Below are 13070 nucleotides of genomic sequence, written 5' to 3' on the forward strand. Positions count from 1 at the left end.
TATTTGTTTGTGTAGGTGCGAGGGACTCGTGCGTGATCTCCTACTGGATTGATACCTTGGTTCTCAAAAACTGAGGGAAATACTTACGCTACTTTACTGCATCACCCTTTCCTCTTCAAGGGAAAACCAACGCAGTGCTCAAGAGGTAGCAAGAAGGATTTCTGGCGCCATTGCCAGGGAGATTCACGCCAAGTCAAGTCAAGTCAAGACATACCAAGTACCCATCACAAACTCATCTCCCTCGCATTATATTATTTGCCATTTGCCTCTCGTTTTCCTCTCCCCCAATTCACCCTTGCCGTTTTATTCGCCCTCTCTTTTCCGTTCGCCTCTTTTTCGCTTGCTTCTTGTTTGCTCGTGTGTTGGATTGCTTGTTTGTCACGATGGCTCAAGATAATACTAAATTGTGTGACTTCACCAATACCAACAACAATGATTTTCTTAGCACTCTGATTGCTCCTCTTACCGATACTGAATCTTGTGAAATTAATGCTGCTTTGTTGAATCTTGTCATGAAAGATCAATTTGCCGGCCTTCCTAGTGAAGATGTCGCTACCCATCTAAATAGCTTCGTTGATTTGTGTGATATGCAAAAGAAGAAAGATGTGGACAATGATATTGTTAAATTGAAACTATTTCCTTTTTCGCTTAGAGATCGTGCTAAAGTTTGGTTTTGGTCTTTGCCTAAAAATAGTATTGATTCATGGAATAAGTGCAAAGATGCTTTTATCTCTAAGTATTTTCCTCCCGCTAAGATCGTCTCTCTTAGAAAAGATATTATGAATTTTCAGAAACTTGATCATGAACATGTTGCACAAGCTTGGGAGAGGATGAAATTAATGATACGTAATTGCCCTACACATGGTTTCAATCTTTGGATGATTATACAAAAATTTTATGCCGGATTGAATTTTGCTTCTAGAAATCTTTTAGACTCGGCCGCGGGAGGCACTTTTATGGAAATCACTTTAGGGGAAGCTAAACTCCTAGATAATATTATGGTTAATTATTCTCAATGGCACACCGAAAGATCTAATAATAAAAAAGTGCATGCGATAGAAGAAATTAATGTTTTGAGTGGAAAGATGGATCAACTTATGAAATTATTTGCTACTAAGAGTGTTTCTTCTGATCCTAATGATATGCCTTTGTCTACTTTGATTGAGAATAATAATGAATCTATGGATGTGAATTTTGTTGGTAGAAATAATTTCGGTAACAACGCGTATAGAGGAAACTTTAATCCTAGGCCGTATCCTAGTAATTCCTCTAATAATTATGGTAATTCCTACAACAACTCTTATGGAAATTTTAATAAGATGCCCTCTGAATTTGAGACTAGTGTTAAGGAGTTTATGAATTCGCAAAAGAATTTCAATGCTTTGCTTGAAGAAAAATTGCTTAAGGTTGATGAATTGGCTAGGAACGTTGATAGAATTTCTCTTGATGTTGATTCCTTGAAACTTAGATCTATTCCACCTAAGTATGATATCAATGAGTCTCTCAAAGCCATGAGAATTTCCATTGATGAGTGCAAAGAAAGAACCGCTAGGATGCGTGCTAAGAAAGATTGCTTTGTGAAGGCGTGTTCTTCTAATTTTTATGAGAATAAAGATGAAGATCTAAAAGTTATTGATGTGTCCCCTATTAAATCATTGTTTTTCAATTTGAATCTTGATAATGATGGGATTGATTATGAGCCACCTTTACCTAGAAGACGCTCCAAAAATTCGGAGTTTTTAGATCTTGATGCGAAAATTGATAAAAATGAGATTGAAGAAGTTAAAACTTTAGATATCAATGAACCCACTATTTTGGATTTCAAGGAATTTAATTATGATAATTGCTATTTGATAGATTGTATTTCCTTGTTGCAATCCGTGCTAAATTCTCCGCATGCTTATAGTCAACATAAAGCTTTTACCAAACATATCGTTGATGCTTTGATGCAATCTTATGAAGAAAAACTTGAGTTGGAAGTTTCTATCCCTAGAAAACTTTATGATGAGTGGGAACCTACTATTAAAATTAAAATTAAAGATCATGAATGCTATGCTTTGTGTGATTTGGGTGCTAGTGTTTCCATGATTCCAAAAACTTTGTGTGATTTGTTAGGTTTCGGCGAATTTAATGATTGCTCTTCAAACTTGCACCTTGCGGATTCCACTATTAAGAAACCTATGGGAAGAATTAATGATGTTCTTATTGTTGCAAATAGGAATTATGTGCCCGTAGATTTTATTTTTCTTGACATAGATTGCAATCCTTCATGTCCTATTATTCTTGGTAGACCTTTCCTTAGAACGATTGGTGCAATCATTGATATGAAAGAAGGGAATATTAGATTCCAATTTCCATTAAGGAAAGGAATGGAACACTTCCCTAGAAAGAAAATAAAATTACCTTATGAATCTATTATGAGAGCCACTTATGGATTGCCTTCCAAAGATGGCAATACCTAGATCTATCCTTGCTTTTATGCCTAGCTAGGGGCGTTAAACGATAGCGCTTGTTGGGAGGCAACCCAATTTTATTTTTAGTTTTTTGCTTTTTGCTTCTGTTTAGGAATAAATATCTGATTTAGCCTCTGGTTAGATTTGTTTTTATGTTTTAATTAGTGTTTGTGCCAAGTTAAACCTATAGGATCTTCTTGGATGATAGTTATTTGATCTTGCTGAAAATTCCAGAAACTTTCTGTTCACGAAAACAATTGTTAAAAATCACTAGAACGTGATAAAATAATGATTCCAATTGCTTCTGATCAATAAACAAATTTTCAAGGTCGTCCTATTTTGGTAGATGTTTTTGAGTTCCAGAAGTTTGCGTTAGTTACAGATTACTACAGACTGTTCTGTTTTTGACAGATTCTGTTTTTCGTGTGTTGTTTGCTTATTTTGATGAATCTATGGCTAATAAAATAGTTTATAAACCATAGAGAAGTTGGAATACAGTAGTTTTAACACCAATATAAATAAAGAATGAGTTAATTACAGTACCTTGAAGTGGTGTTTTGTTTTCTTTCGCTAACGGAGCTCACGAGATTTTCTGCTAAGTTTTGTGTTGTGAAGTTTTCAAGTTTTGGGTAAAAGATTTGATGAATTATGGAACAAGGAGTGGCAAGATCCTAAGCTTGGGGATGCCCATGGCACCCCAAGATAATCTAAGGACACCAAAAAGCCAAAGCTTGGGGATGCCCCGGAAGGCATGCGCTCTTTCGTCTACTTCCATTGGTAACTTTACTTGGAGCTATATTTTTATTCACCACATGATATGTGTTTTGCTTGGAGCGTCTTGTATTATTTGAGTCTTTATTTGTTAGTTTGCCACAATCATCCTTGCTGTACACACCTTTTGAGAGAGACACACATGATTCAGAATTTATTAGAATACTCTATGTGCTTCACTTATATCTTTTGAGCTATATAGTTTTTGCTCTAGTGCTTCACTTATATCTTTTAGAGCACGGTGGTGGATTTGTTTTATAGAAACTATTATTCTCTCATGCTTCACTTATATTATTTTGAGAGTCCTACAAAACAGCATGGTAATTTTCTTAAATTGAGAAATTAGTCCTAAAGTGATAGGCATCCAAGATTAGTAAAAAAATTCTTATGAGTGTGTTGAATACTATGAGAAGTTTGATGCTTGATAATTGTTTTGAGATATGAAGATGGTGATATTAGAGTCATGCTAGTTGAGTAGTTGTGGATTTGAGGAATACTTGTGTTAAAGTTTGTGATTCCCGTAGCATGCACGTATGGTGAACCGTTATGTGATGAAGTCGGAGCATGATTTATTTATTGATTGTCTTCCTTATGAGTGGCGGTCGGGGACGAGCGATGGTCTTTTCCTACCAATCTATCCCCCTAGAAGCATGCGCGTAATACTTTGCTTTGATAACTTGTATATTTTTGCAATAAATATATGAGTTCTTTATGACTAATGTTGAGTCCATGGATTATACGCACTCTCTTCTTCCACCATTGCTAGCCTCTCTAATACCGCGCACTTTTCACCGGTATCATACACCCACCATATACTGTCGGTGTACAAAAAGAGGGGCACGCTTTTGTACCCCTTTACCTGTGCACGGGCAGTCGGAGCCGCGCCCACGGTCACACCAAGCAGAACAGGGGAGGTGAGCCAAGGTAAGACCGAAGCCCAAGATAATGAAAGCAACACCAAGGCCAAGACAACAAAGAGCAGAGGGACGAAGTAGGTTCCCCCGGCAAGACCCTTGCCGGGGCAGCCTCAGCAGCCCTGGCAAGACCCTTGCCGGGACAGCTCACCCCGCGCCAACAGAGCGGGCCACCCTTGAGCCCACGGTCTCCAACATCACGTTGGGCCAGGGCTCGGGAGGCACCTCCGTGGTGGCATGCAGATCTTTGTGAAGACATATTCAAGATCAGATGAGGATTAGAGGACGACGATCCTCGGCAAGATCCTTGCCGAGGAAGGCCACCAGACCCCGGCAAGGCCCTTGCCGGGGACGACAGCGCACCACGGCAAGACCCTTGCCGGGCCACCCGGCAAGGCCCTCACCAAGGACGCCAGCAGGGCCACCGTCAGGCCCACGCCAACCAAGCTTCCACTGCCGCTCACATGCAGCTGCCAGCCCAACCAGCTGGGCGGGCACCTGCGTGGCAACATGCAGCTCCCAAGCCAACTCATTGAGCGCCTGCGTGGCGGCATGCAGATCTTCGTGAAGGCTCCGCCACTGCGCCACCTCAGCTGCATGCCTGCCTACATGGCACCACGCGCCTCACTAGCCAGGGGGCGTGTCAAAGCGAGGAGGAGCGGCGATGGACGGGACGGGCCTCGCCCCCGTCCCCAATAAAGCAAGGGGACACCTAAGCTACCCATTAAATGCGTCTTGTCCTGTAATACGAGCGATAAGCTCAGGGCACTGTACGCCTTTCCACCTCCTGTGTGCCACTGTGGCAGCCCCTTCCGACTATAAAAGGAGGCCCATGGCATACTAGAGAAGGATTCGGCTCTTTCGAACCACACACTCACCACAGCTAGTTTGAGAGCTCAAGAACTCTCTGAAATACACCCACCAAAGCAGGACTAGGGTTTTACGCATCCTCGCGGCCCAAACCTGGGTAAACGATTCTTGTGCTGGCTACTGATCCTGCTCTTCTTGCAACCCTGCGCCCTGGCAACCGTAGTAGGGATTCTCGTGATCCCATGGGTGTCGTTCCACACCGACATCTTTGGCGCGCCAGGTAGGGGGCGCAATTGTGAGAATCTGGTCTAGTAGTTAGCCTAGCAGTTCTTCGTCGCCATGGCTCCTAAGAAGAAGACGGCCATGGCGATCGGCTCGTTGGGAGCCGAACAGCCCATGCCGGTGCGGACGAGCAGTGGACCGGTCGCGGATAGGACCCGGGCCGCGGTCCGCGAGCACCGGCACCGCCCCGGCAGTCAGAGCCTGGCGAGCGGCGTCGTTCGCGCACCAAACGACCGGCCGCACGTCACCAGATCCAAAGACGGAGCTGGCCCCCCCGCAAGCGGTGCGGGGCCCTCCAGGGGTGTCGCTGTGCCACCTCCGGGCGGCGCAGCGACCTCCAAGACGCCCACGCTGGCGACCATTGCACTCTTCCCATGGTGTGCGCCCCGAGCAGCGTCACCACGCTGGTGACCCTGGGCACCGCCGTGGGAAGAGCCCTGTGCGTCATCCGTGGGATGAAGGGGTTCAGCATGCCCGCCAAAGCGCTGGCGAAAATGGCACGCAGCCGCTGGGTCGTAACGGAGCTCCTTCTAACATAGTTAGAAGTCGAAGCGCGCCGCGATCCACGCAGCTGTCGCCATCGCCCACGCCAGCAGAAGCTTTGGCGCGCGCGCAACTGCTCCTCAACTTCCCTCCTGCCGCAGAGAAGCTCGACGAGTGGAGGGCCACCATCCGGAGCCTCGTCGCCGTCGCCAACAAAGACGATCCACGACCAGCGGGGCCCTCGGGTCGGCGCTCCACCGAGCCACCACGTGCTGGCGCTGGGAGGACCGGGGGAGCTGCGGCCACGGTGCACTCTCCTCCTCCTCGCCAGCCGCCGCGGGCGTCTGTCCATCGTGACGACGCTTGTGATAACATCTCTATAGCGTCGTCCGACCCGCGGACCCACCGCGACCAGCGCCAAGTTCTTCAAGAACGAGCTCACGAAGATGCTCGGACCACCATGGCGCGCCGGCGCGATACACGCCACCAGTCGGACAAGCGGGCGGGACCCGCTATGGACCACCTAGCACCGGGGGGCTCCGGCGGCCTGCCTTACGAGGTGGGCTGCCCGGCCTTCACCCGTGAGCTGCGGCAGTTCCAGTGGCCGTCCCACCGCACGTTCAAGCCCAACGTCGGCGATAAGTACACTGGCAAGACCCATCCGTCCGAGTTCCTCAACATCTACACCATCGCGATGCAGGCTGCTGGAGCTCGCGACGACAAGGTGCTTGCCAACTATTTCCCGCTGGCACTGAAGCCCAATGTTATGTCCTGGTTGATGCACTTGCCGGCGGATTCCATTTCTTCTTGGTCGGATGTGTGCCATGAGTTCGTTGGCGCCTTCACAGGAGGCCACCAAGCTCATGGCCAGGCCAGTGATCTGCATATCATTCCCCAGAAGGAAGGGGAAACCCTGCGCAAGTACATCCAGAGATTCAGCCGGATGCAGTACAACATCCCCGACGTTCATCCCGCCGCTGTGATCAGCGCGTTCCATCAGAACGTGCGCAACCGCAAGATGCGCGAAGAGCTGGCGATGACCAAGGTTAAGGATGTGGCCGAGCTCTATGTTCTAGCCGATAGGTGCGCCCGGGCTGAAGAGGGAAGGAAGTACCCCAGCGAAGACGCCGGTGCGGAAACCGACTCTACCGACGAAGACGCCGCCACCCCAACGAAGAAGGGCCGGCGTCGCAACAGGAAATGCAAAGGCAAGGCCGTGCTTGCCATTGAAGGATCTGACGACACCAGCGCTGCCAAGAAGATCAAGGCAGATGCCCCCGGCAAGGAGATTGCCGGGTGTGCCGCCTGCCGGGCCTTGGTGGCTACCGACAAGCCAGGAAGCTCCGGCAAGCAATATTGCAAGATCCACCGCACCAAGGGCCACAACCTCCAGAACTGCCGACAAGTTGAGCTGCTTGCTGAGAAGCAAAAAGCTGAGTACGAGAGGCGGGACAAGGAGAAGGACCTGGATGGTGCCGAGGGATCCGGCAAGAAACGTGGCGGCCAAGGAGGCCACCGCGACAAGGACAACCAGCAAGAGAGGCCCGCCCGGGGCCATGACAAGAAACAAGAAGACGATGATCACGACGAGGACGACAAGTCCAGTGAGCAAGAGTTCCAGAAGGCTACGGAGGCCATGTGCGTCAATGGTGGTGCCTCGCTGCATACTTCTCACCGCCAGCTCAAGCAGTGGGCGCGTGAGATTACAGCAGCGGAACCATCGTTCGACGCTCAGAAGCCGCTGAAGTGGTCCATCACGCCCCTCATCTTTGACGCCGAGGACCACCCTGACCGCACAACCGCGGTCGGGTGTTTGCCATTGTTGGTCTCACCAACGATACGCAACCTCAAGGTGCCGGCCTGAACTTGATCTCGCCTGTCGTGATCAAAAGACTGCAAATTCCTGATGGAGACCTCGAGGAAACGGGTACGTTTCAAGGGGTCAATCCGGGGAGGAGCCAGCCGAAGGGGAAGGTCACACTGCCCGTGACGTTTGGAGGGGAATTGAACTACAGAATGGAGAGGATCATTTTCGACGTGGCCGAGATCCCCTTGCCCTACAACGGGATCCTCGGCCACAACATGCTAAAGATGCCCGGGCCGTTGACCATCATCTCCGTCCCCTCCAACAAGAAGGACGCGCTGATCTGCGCCGACCAACTCTACCGGGAAGCAGTTGCAGCAGCTGCCGTCAAGGCACCTGCTCCTGCCGTTGAAGGCCCGGGAGGGAAGAAGAAGCCCGGCAAGACCTCTCGCACCCACTTCGGCAAGCGCACCTCCTCGGAGTGTTGTGCTACCGTCGAGGACGTGCCAGAGAGCTCTACCGACAAGAGCAAGAAATCCAGAGCTGAGCCGCCGCAGACCAAGAAGGTGCCCGTCAGGGAGGATGGCACGGGAGGGGCCTTCACCATAGGCTCCACCCTCAACAGCAAATAGGAAGGCGCACTCGTCACCTTCCTGCGGGCGAATGTCGATGTGTTTGCGTGGCAAGCATCCGACATCCCCGGTGTTCCCAGGGAGGTGATTGAGCACCACCTAGCTGTCTGCCCTCATGCGCGGCCCGTCAAGCAGAAGGTCAGAAAGCAGGCTCTGGAGAGGCAGGAGTTCATCACGGAGGATATCAGGAAGTTGGAAGCGGCGGTTTTGGTGAGAGAAGTGCTCCACCCGACGTGGTTGGCCAATCCGGTAGTGGTGCGCAAGGCGAATGGGAAGTGGAGGCTGTGTATTGACTACACATATATCAATAAGGCTTGTCCTAAGGACCCCTTCCCATTGCCACGCATCGACCAGATTGTTGACTCCACGGCCGGGTGTGACCTGTTATCATTCCTCACCAAATCTTCATGACAAGAGAGGATGAAGAAAAGACATCATTCATCACCCCATGTGGTATGTATTGCTTTTTACGGACGCCTTTCGGGTTGAAGAGTGCTGGCTCAACGTTCGCAAGAGCAGTCCAAATTGGTTTTGAACCTCAGCTCCATAGAAATATGGAGGCATACATGGATGACATAGTGGTCAAAACCAAAGACGGGCCAACTCTTGTGCAAGATATGGAAGAGACATTTTCCAACCTGCGCAAGATCAACCTCAAGCTGAACCCTGAGAAGTGCGTCTTCGGCATTCCATCCAGCAAGCTTCTCGTGTTCTTTGTGTCGCAGCGCGGGATCGAGGCAAACCCAGACAAGATCAAGGCTATTGAGCAGATTGAGGCGCCCAAGCGGATCAAAGATGTGCGTCGGCTCACCGGCTGCGTTGCCGCCATGAGCCGATTCATCTCCAAGTCCGCTGAGCGTGCCCTTCCTTTCTTCAAAATCTTGAAGAAGGCGGGCCCAATGGAGTGGACCCCAGAAGCCGAGGCAGCATTGCAGGATCTGAAGAAATACCTTTCCTCCATGCCAATACTGGTTGCTCCTAAACCACAAGCGCCGTTGCTGCTATATCTGGTGCGAACGAATCAAGTGGTCAGTGCCGCACTGGTGGCACAGAGGGAGGTCGACGAGGAGGCAGTGACGGCGGCAGAACCAGCGGATGGCAAGCCAAAGATTACCCGGCAGGGCCTGGTGCCGGCAAGGCGCGGCCCCCGGCAGAGTTTGATGCCACCAAGGCAGTGCCCGCGCAGTCGAGTGAGGTGGTGCAGAAGAAGAAGATGATGCAGCACCCGATTTACTTTGTCAGCTCCCTCTTGCAGGGGGCTAGGTCGGGGTATTCCGGTGTGCAAAAATTGCTCTTCGGCCTCCTTATGGCCTCGAGGAATGTAACGCCCACGATGCGGCTATATCTCCCATGTGTCGAGGCACGACTTGGAGGCATAACCACATGGTGGTTTTGTCGCAAGAAGGGTCATCTTCACACAATCCCATGTAATGAACAAGAATGGGATAAAGAGTTGGCTTAAAATCGCCACTTCACACAATACATAAATTAAACATACATCATTTAGAGTACACACAAGGTCCGACTACGGAACCAAAATAAAAGAAGACAACCCCAAATGATAGATCCACGATCGTCCCAACTGGGCTCCACTACTGATCATCAGGAAATGAAACATAGTAACGACCAAGGTCCTCGTCAAACTCCCACTTGAGCTTGGTTGCGTCACCTGCACTGGTATCAACGGCACCTGCAACTGTTTTGGTAGAATCTGTGAGTCACGAGGACTCAGCAATCTCACACCCGCGAGATCAAGACTATTTAAGCTTATGGGCAGGAAAGGGGTAATAAGGTGGAGCTACAGCAAGCACTAAGCAAATATGGTGGCTAACATACACAAATAAGAGCGAGAAGAGAAGCAACGCAACGGTCGTGAAACTAGAAGTGATCAAGAAGTGATCCCGAAACTACTTACGCACAACCATAACACAAGAACCGTGTTCACTTCCCGGACTTCACCGAAAAGAGACCATCACGGCTACACACGCGGTTGATGCATTTTAATTAAGTCCAGTGTCAAGTTCTCTACAACCGGACATTAACAAATTCCCATCTGCCACATAACCGCGGGCACGGCTCTCGAAAGTTTATACCCTGCAGGGGTGTCCCAACTTAGCCCATCACAAGCTCTCACGGTCAACGAAGGATATTCCTTCCCGGGAAGACCTGATCAGTCTCGGAATCCCGGTTACAAGACTTTTCAACAATGGTAAAACAAGACCAGCAAAGCCGCCCGATGTGCCGACAAATCCCGATAGGAGTCGCACGTATCTCGTTCTCAGGGCACACCGGATAGGTCAAGCTACGAGTAAAACCAGGCCTCGAGTTGCCCCGAGGTGACCCCACAGGCTGCCCATTTCGGACCAACACTCAGAGGAGCACTGGCCCGGGGGGTTTAAAATAAAGATGACCTTTGAGTCTGCAGAACCCAAGGGAAAAAGGCTTAGGTGGCAAATGTTAAAACCAAGGTTGGGCCTTGCTGGAGGAGTTTTATTCAAAGCGAACTGTCAAGGGGGTCCCATAAATCCCCAATCGCGTAAGTTGCGCAAAATCAAGGAACGTAACACCGGTATGACGGAAACTAGGGCGGCAAGAGTGGAACAAAACACCAGGCAAAAGGCCGAGCCTTCCACCCTTTACCAAGTATATAGATGCATTAATTTAAATAAGAGATATTGTGATATCCCAACATATCCATGTTCCAACATGGAACCAGCTTCAACTTCACCTGCAACTAGCAACGCTATAAGAGGGGCTGAGCAAAAGAGGTAACATAGCCAAACAACGGTTTGCTATGAAGGATGGTTAGAGGCTTGACATGGCAATATGGGAGGCATGATATAGCAAGTGGTAGGTAGCGCGGCATAGCAAAAGAGCGAACAACTAGCAAGCAAAGGTAGAAGTGATTTCGAGGGTATGGTCATCTTGCCTAAGATCCCGCTAGGAAGAAGAACGAGTCCATGAAGAAGACAAACGAACGTAGTCGAACGAATCCTCGCAACTCCGGAATGAAACCGAAGCTAACGAGAGAAGCAAACCGGAAAGAAGCAAGCAACAAGGTAAACACACAAGCATAAACATGGCATGATGCACAATCAAGTATGATGCATGTCCCATTTAAAGAATCATGGCATGGCAAAGTGCAACAAACAACGCTACAAATTAAGTGGAGCTCAATATGCAACGAGTTGCATATTGACGAAACACCACATCAAATATTTAGTTTTCTCCCGTTTATGTACCCAACAATATTAAATGTTATTAAACATGGCAAGGGGTGAAGCATAAGTAAACTAACTATCTAGGCAAGCTAAATGAGGCCGGAAATAACAAACAACAATTCCGAAAAATCCCCATATGCATATTATGAATTTGGTACTGTTCTGCCCTAAATCATATTTTAAAGTTGTTAAACATCAAAATAAAGTGAACCAAGTTATTCTATGCATTTTTCTACCCCATTTACATATAAAGTTTATTTAAATCCGAGCTACGGTTATTTAGCTATGAAATAAATCATTTTAGCATGCCATTTATGCAAATTAATGCAAACAACAATTTAGACATTTTAAACATGGATGAAAAATGCAGATTATGAAAGTACAGGAAAAACTGAGCATTTTACATATATGACATGATCTATTTGGATGCATGGATAAATAGTTATAGGCAATGCAAAAATGATGGCATTTCTGTAAATAAGAATGCACTGGAAAAATGCCAAAATACACAGTGGGAAAAAAATATGCACGGGCCGAATTGCATCCAGTGCAGCGGCCCAGGAGATGAGCAGGCCTAAGTGGGTGTGGGTGTGCAAAAAAAATAACAGGAAAACAGAGCAAAATGGGGGCAGAGCGCTGACCAGCTGGCCTGACTAAGTGTTTGTGATAAAACAAGGGCGTGACTGAACTTGAATGGAATCAAAGGCCAGGCCTTCTGGATCATAGACGAACTGGGTGACGACGCCGACGAGCAAGACGGCGACCGTCGCGACCACAGGCCGACGGCGGGGGTGCGGGAATAGGTGAGTCTGTGTGTGGCGTGACGGGTGCGTGCGCAGGTGGTGAAGCGCTTCGAGAACGAGCTCGAGCAGGAGCTCGTCTTGGCCGCGCCGCGAGGCACGGCGAGGCGCTGGCTGCGCTGGGTGATGCAAAGGTGCGGGCGTGACCTGCGGGTATTATAGTGTGTGGACCGGTGAGGGAGCAGCGGCATGAGCATGGAAGCAAGCGGTCGCGAGCGCACGCAAGGAGCAGAGAAGAACAAGGCGGGCGAACTCGTCGGAGGAACTCCGGCGACAAAACTCGCAGATGATGGCACCGAAAGATGCTGCGCTACAAGGAGATCCTAAAGGTGCTACGGATGCATCGAAACATGAACGGGAACCTCGCCAGCGATGAGGTCCCGCGGGTGCGCGTGGAAAACGGCAACGACGACGACTGAGTATGACGGGGAAGAAGATGGGAAGGAGCAGCGGCTCTCATGGGGGTGCTGCTGAAGTCGGCGGACTCGTCGGGAAAGCAGAGGAGCCGGCGTGGGGTTGCGCTGATCGTCGGTGTTCATGAAGTAGAGGAGGCAGAGGAAGAAGATGAAGACATGGACGACGGCGTGGAGGCGATCCAGGGTGGGGAAGACATCTGAACGGACGTAGACGATGTCGAGGAAGAAGATGCACATGCCGGAGATGACCATGGTGGCCTCCGACCACGCAAGCGACGGCGAAGCTCTCGGTGGTTCTCTCTCTTTCTCTGTTCCTTGAGGAAGAAGAGGAAACAAAGGGGAGGGAAAAGGGTTGGCGGCGCGAGGAGGGAAGGGCGAAATCTAGGGCTGCAAGGGGCTCGCGTGATAGGTTAAGTAGCAGCAGGGGCTCCTGTTCCGGCCATCAAATCAGTCGGGGTGCCAACGTGGAGCCCCTGGATGCGCT

General features: G+C 49.3%; 1 protein-coding gene across 1 annotated transcript in view; it reads right to left on the bottom strand.

Annotated features, from left to right (window-relative positions):
- The window catches only part of LOC120975788 (uncharacterized), a 77961-nt gene extending 65123 nt beyond the window's left edge, over positions 1-12838 (bottom strand). Inside the window, exon 1 of the mRNA XM_073511826.1 lies at positions 12507-12838. Coding sequence (XP_073367927.1) covers positions 12507-12838 — 332 coding nt within the window. The remainder of the gene's footprint in view (positions 1-12506) is intronic.
- Between the last annotated feature and the right edge of the window lie 232 nt (positions 12839-13070).

This window comes from Aegilops tauschii, chromosome 3 (assembly GCF_002575655.3).
Source record: "Aegilops tauschii subsp. strangulata cultivar AL8/78 chromosome 3, Aet v6.0, whole genome shotgun sequence".
Taxonomy (NCBI): domain Eukaryota; kingdom Viridiplantae; phylum Streptophyta; class Magnoliopsida; order Poales; family Poaceae; genus Aegilops; species Aegilops tauschii.